This window comes from Peromyscus californicus, unplaced genomic scaffold (assembly GCF_007827085.1).
Source record: "Peromyscus californicus insignis strain IS unplaced genomic scaffold, ASM782708v3 Scaffold_24__1_contigs__length_46423439, whole genome shotgun sequence".
Lineage (NCBI taxonomy): Eukaryota > Metazoa > Chordata > Mammalia > Rodentia > Cricetidae > Peromyscus > Peromyscus californicus.
The window spans coordinates 4,200,420-4,206,630 of record NW_026294535.1 but is presented as its reverse complement, the minus strand read 5'-3'; the positions used below and the strand labels follow the sequence as shown (position 1 = coordinate 4,206,630).

Sequence of the window (6,211 nt, the reverse complement as noted above, 5' to 3'; positions counted from 1 at the left end):
GATATGTATATATAATCAAAAATATATACATAGTAAATATATGTATATATAATCAAATTATATTGTGAAATATACAGTTGATTACTGATTTACTCAAATTATTGCATCTCTTTCAGATTGATGAAAATTTCTTCAGATATATACATGAAGTATTTAATTTTTTTATATTCTCTATTAAGTATTTTAACATTATCATTAAAATGTTTTGACCAAACAGCAATCATTGGAAGTATATCATCTACCTCGGGACTTGTACTCAGGAGACTGACATACAAGGATCATGAATCCAAATGTATCTATGACTAATTACTGACATTCAAGCCAGGCTGGATAACAAACAACATTTCAAGGGCATTTGTGGAAAAAATATGAAAAATAAAACCTGGAACAAAAATTCACCACCCTTTCACAGACACCCTTGCTTGAAAAGTATGATCACATATGGCCTGAGAGTTAAATGAAAATGGATCATTTAGACGATGGCCATTCCATTGTATACATTACAGCAGATAAATACCTCTCATTAAGTGAAAGCACAAAAGAAGATGAACAAAAGCCACAGAAGAAATATTAAGGACCACTAAATAAATATATTTGCCACATATATCCCACACTTCAATATCTACCTCAAATGTTGCAACATAGAAGCCACAATGTGGTCTTCACATCAGTCTTTGGTGAACTTAGTTAATAATTTACTTACTTCAAGGCTACAGTGAAGATATGAATCAATTTTTTCCTTGAAACTAAAAACAACTGTGATGTCTAAAATCTTAACCAAATTGTTTATATAAATAGGGTTTTTCTTTTGTATGAGTTCCATCCTATTTCCTGATATCAAGATGATATAAAAAAAAGCTTTAAAATATTGACAGGAATAGAAACATGGCAGAGCCTTCAATACAAGTTCATTCCCTGGAACATGGTCTGTTTTTGTTTGTTTGTTTGTTTGTTTGTTTGTTTGTTTGTTTGTTTGTTTTTTCAAGACAGGGTTTTAATGTGTAGCTTTGCACCTTTCCTGGTACTCACTCTGTAGTTCAGGCTGGCCTCAAACTCACAGAGATCTGCCCACCTCTACCTCCTGAGTGCTGGGATTAAAGGCATGTGCCACCACTGCCCAGCATGGTCTGTTTTTTTATGACTTCCACTAATTCCTGCTACAAGAAGCTCCAAGGCTTTAACCTTCTTGGAAACCAAAATGGACATACATATACCCATGCAAAGACACACAGACATTGCATAATTAAAATAAAAACAAATCTTTAAACTAATTTCCTATCATGAATATTTTTCTATTGTAATTCCTGAAATACAGGTGTTGATGCATCTGAAGGTTTTATCCATCATGAATTGGTTCATGTAACAGAAAGCAAGCATGTAGGCTTGAATTTTGAGAAATCAAACATTCTCAGTCTGTGATATAATTTGGGAAGGTATAGTAAATGCTGCTCTGCTGGATGAAATATGTCACTGGGGGGTTGGTCTGAGAATTTACATCTGCACAGCATTTCCAATTTACACTTTCTGCTTCATGCTACAGGTAAAGGATGTGACTTCTTAGCCTCCTGAATTAGCTGCCATAAATGACACTTGTTTCTATGCCACTTTCATAGGGTTGATGTATTGTTCTGGAACCAAGGACCAAATGAAATCTTTTCGTAAGTTCACTTTGACATGATGTTTTATCAATGCAAGAGAAAAGATGATAATACACATCTATAAATTTTTACACCTGGATTCATTATCTCATGTGATTGAAAAGAAGTATGATATCTAAGAGGACTACCTTATCATTTAAATTAATAGCCCTTTTGTCCAAATATGTTTGCAGGTGTAAACAAAATAGAAACATCATAATGCTTAAACAGATTATTGACATGTATCAGATACTTTTCTCCAGAATAAATGATCTTGTGTAATTAAATGTAAGTATACTGGCTAAAGATAATACCAATTCATATATATTCAGAATCTCGTTGGTATGAGTTTTCTCAGATCCTCAAAGTCTAATGTTATATTCAAAGAATTTAAGAGACCAAATACAAACTAAAAGTTTTACAGTTATAGGGTGACTCTGTGTTGTGACTAGGCCTTATCACATTGATTACATTCATAGTTTCTCTCTAGTATGTGTTCTTCCATGCAATTGAAGAGAATGCCAATGAGCAAAGGCTTTACCACATTGATTACATTCATAGGGTTTCTCTCCAGTATGTGTTCTTTCATGCCTTTGAAGATTACTATGTTGTGAAAAGGCTTTACCACATTGATTACATTCATATGGCTTCTCTCCAGTATGTGTTCTTTTATGTAATTGAAGACCATTGTGATAAGCAAAGGCTTTACCACATTGATTACATTCATAGGGTTTCTCTCCAGTATGGGTCCTTTTGTACAACTGAAGTGTACTCTGATATGAAAAGGCTTTACCACATTGATTACATTCATAGGGTTTCTCTCCAGTGTGTGTTCTTTTATGTTTTTGAAGATTATTGTGACGTAAAAAGGATTTGCCACATTGATTACATTCATGGGGTTTCTCTCCAGTACGTGTTATTTCATGCCTTTGAGGATGACTGGGACATTCAAAGGCATTAACATATTGATTACATTCATATGTTGTCTCTCCAGTATGTGTTCTTTCATGCTTTGGAAGAAGACTCTGACATACAGACACTTTACTACATTGAGTATATTCAGAAGGTTTCTCTGTAGTATGACTTTTTTCATGCCTGCAAAGAAAATTAGTACATGTAAAAGCTTTACCACATTCATTACAGTGTTGAGTCTGTATATCTGTATGTATTTATTTTATAATTTGGTCTAAATGTAAAGAATAAGATCTTAAGATTTTAGCCCAGTATTTACACTAAACTTATGTTTTTCCCCTTCATTAAGGATGTGATAGTAAGATCCTTTATTACCTGGTTCATATTGATGGCATCAGTTTTCTCTGAGTTTTTTTCATGCCTTTGATGAGAACTGGATGAATTCAGACCTTTACCTCACCAATTCCATTGACAAATTTTCCTATACTGTGACTCATGCTACATTTGTAAAGTAAACCAGGACAAACACAAGCATGTACACAATCCTGGTACTCATAGGGCTTTTCTGCAGTGTGTTTGTTGATGTATTTCCAATGAAGCTGGAAAACCAATTGTTTGCAAACTTACATCACATTTGACAAGTCTACACAACATGGGGACTACTACATATATTCTAATTATTCTGAGATGGAGAAATGTATATTACTTCTTTCCATATCCCTATGTTCATATTTTTAAATTGACATATGATATACTTATTAAAGGAAGAATAACAACTAAAAGGTTTCCACCTTTCATTTACAGTTGGACTTTCTGTTCCTCATCAACATGTGGTATGGGGATTAAGGGTCCTCCACAACAACCCCCCTTAACTCTTGACTCTAACTACTCTTCTCACTAAATTTAGCAAAGTCAGAACAACTATATGAGTAACAATACTTTTACTACGGGCTATTTGCTTATTAGAAGGTTTTGGACACACACTTACCATACATTTAATGAGCATAAATTTTGTAATATGAACAGTATGAAACTAAGTGGATTGTCAGTTCTATAGCATAGCTCTGATGGAGCTATGATTCAAATGGTTATATTTGTTAAGGCATTGATTCCTTGTCTTCTTTCTTAAAAGAATGACATGAAAACACAATTCACTTGCCATTGAGGTATATGGTTTTGAAATCATTTAATGATCATCAATGTACTTTAAACTGTGATTACTTACACTGATGCTTTTCTTTATAAGTTACAGATACATTAAAATATCTACAGAGGCACTCTTGTATCAGCTTATACATGAATATTACCTTCCATGTCTTCGAGAACTTTGACAATGCTCTTCAATATTATCTTCCCACTTGTAGCCTAAAATATAGTACCAGGAAATGTATGAAATATTATTGGAAATTGTGCAAAATTAAAGTTATTCCCTTCAATGATCCTTAAAACCATGTTTGATATCTTCACCTCATTCTTCATCAGACTCAATCAAAATTACAGAAGAGTATCCATAACCAAGAAACAGCTGTCCCCTTATTTTAAAATGTGAAGGCATTTTTTTAGTATTACCTATAGCAATGAGGTTTGTGTAAGTTTCCACCATCACATCTTTGTAGAGATTCTTCTGGGAAGGATCCAGCAAAGCCCACTCTTCCTGAGTGAAGTTGACATGCACATCATTATAGGTCACTGCATCCTAAAATATGTCATACATAAATATGTCATGCATATGCATACAACAAGAAACATGATACTGACATCATTGTAAATGCATGCTTCTTTAACAATATAGTAATATAATTCTGGTGTTTCCCATGCTTGTTCTATATACAGACATTATCATATAATCATTTAGCCACTTTAGAAGGAAATTGAATAGGGCATTTACCTCTATCATTTCTGAAAGCTTTGAATGGGATATCATCTTGCAAGAGAAATATGTATTAGCAGATACAGAGACAAGAAAACCTATCATCAGTACCAATTACATGTCAGAGAAACTGTATGAATAGTTACTAACTACAAAAAAAAGATGAGCAAGCTGGGTATATTGACTCAATCCCAGCATGAGGATAAAAGAGGCAGGTATATCTGCCTCTGAGTTGAAAGGTAGCCTATACTATGCAATCAGTTCTAGGAGAGTAAGAAGTAAAAATTAAGAACCTGTCTCCTCTGCAAAAATCAATCAAATGAACAAAAATAATAAGAACAACTCAGAGGTTTTTAAAATTAAGTTTCTACAAAGAGTTACATAATCACTTCAGTTCTTTATTCATCTTCTAGATACCTGAATTGCTTCAGTTTAAATGGTAACCTTAATAAATTTTAATAAAAGGAACTATGCATTTAAACAGGTACAAATAGACAGATGAAACCAGTAGCATTATAAATGTTGATCATAAATAATCAAAAGAGGGCAAGAGAGACAGCTCAGTAGTTAAGAGCTCTTGCTGATCTTGCATATAAGTGGGCCCAATTGCCAGTACTTACATGGAGGTGTCTGGGGAATATAAATCTGGATGGATATATTTAACATTCTGCCAAAAGTAATCATTCCTTTTTTCCTTTGTAGCAATAAAATCATTTTTTGTGTACCACATTATGTTCTAACTTGCTTGTTTCTTGTTTTGATTAAATTCTCTACTCAAAAGCACCACAGGTAATGATTGGGTTTATTTGGCTGACTCTGCCATATCACAATCCATCATTGTGGGAACTTAGGATAGAAGTTCAAGCTAGCAACTGGAGACAAAATCATAAGGAAACTTTGTTTAGTAGCTTTCTTTCTTACTTGGTCATTGTCTCATGCTCAGCTGGCTTTCTTATCTAGCCCAGGCCAACTTTCTTGGGGATATTGTACCCTCAGTGGAAGAGCCTTCACACATCAATATCAGAAATCAACAAAATCTCTCAAAGACACAGCAATCAGCCATTCTGATAAGTCACATCCTCAATAAGGTTCCCACAGATGACTGTAGGCTCTGTCATGTTGACAGCTGGAAGTAACTAGGACACAGAGACAATAATATATGAGAAGGTTTTAAAAACCAAAAGCCAATTTATCAACAACGTTAATAACTTAAATAGCAACAATGCAAACATTGATGATAGTAACAACTGGAAAACTCTGATATGCCAAGAAATGAGAAGAAACAAGCTTCTAAGACAAGAAGAGAAAACTAATGCTGTTTCTCCACAGAAAGTCTCCAAGCCAACAAACTCAAGGGACTCATAACATAATATAGTAATTTTTCAGAAAATAAAAATAGGTGGAGGTCCATCATTTTGTGGAGAAAAATATAACCAAATTATAACTAATAAAAATTTGTCCAAACCTAGATGGTATAACTGATAAAAGGAGACACAAAGAGAGACCTACATAATTAACATGGTCTCTTGAACAAGATTCTAATGAAAATCAAAATAAAAAAAAAACACTGACCACCACTCACACTGTATATCCCAGTTTTCTCCTTAGCCAATAATAGAAACTAGGTTGAGTGAGAAGGACTGTTCTAGCAAAATTGGGTAGATTCACTTGAAGCCTGATATTTCTACAATGTAGAAAAAAGTTTTGACTACTAAAATTATCTCATTCTCTTTTGATAAAGAAAAGAATGTATGTAGGATCAAAACCCTTTGTTTCTATGATTGATGACAGG

The 6,211-nt window shown here is 33.6% G+C and overlaps 1 protein-coding gene across 1 annotated transcript; it reads right to left on the bottom strand.

The window, feature by feature from the left end:
• Positions 1 to 3,852: 3,852 nt before the first annotated feature.
• LOC128120105 (zinc finger protein 431-like) lies at positions 3,853 to 5,537 on the bottom strand. Its single transcript, XM_052753853.1, has 3 exons — positions 5,496 to 5,537; positions 4,119 to 4,245; positions 3,853 to 3,914 (listed from the first exon to the last, which is right to left on the bottom strand). The coding sequence occupies exons 1-3, from the start codon at positions 5,535 to 5,537 to the stop codon at positions 3,853 to 3,855; spliced, it is 231 nt and encodes a 76-aa protein (XP_052609813.1).
• Between the last annotated feature and the right edge of the window lie 674 nt (positions 5,538 to 6,211).

Excerpts from the sequence above, each read along its gene's own strand:
- LOC128120105 (XM_052753853.1), bottom strand. The coding sequence starts at position 5,537 with ATGACAGAGCCTACAGTCATCTGTGGGAACCTTATTGAGGAT. Across the intron at positions 4,246-5,495 it reads GTGGGAACCTTATTGAGGAT|GATGCAGTGACCTATAATGA; the intron begins GTGACTTATCAG and ends GACATATTTTAG. Across the intron at positions 3,915-4,118 it reads CACAAACCTCATTGCTATAG|GCTACAAGTGGGAAGATAAT; the intron begins GTAATACTAAAA and ends ACTATATTTTAG.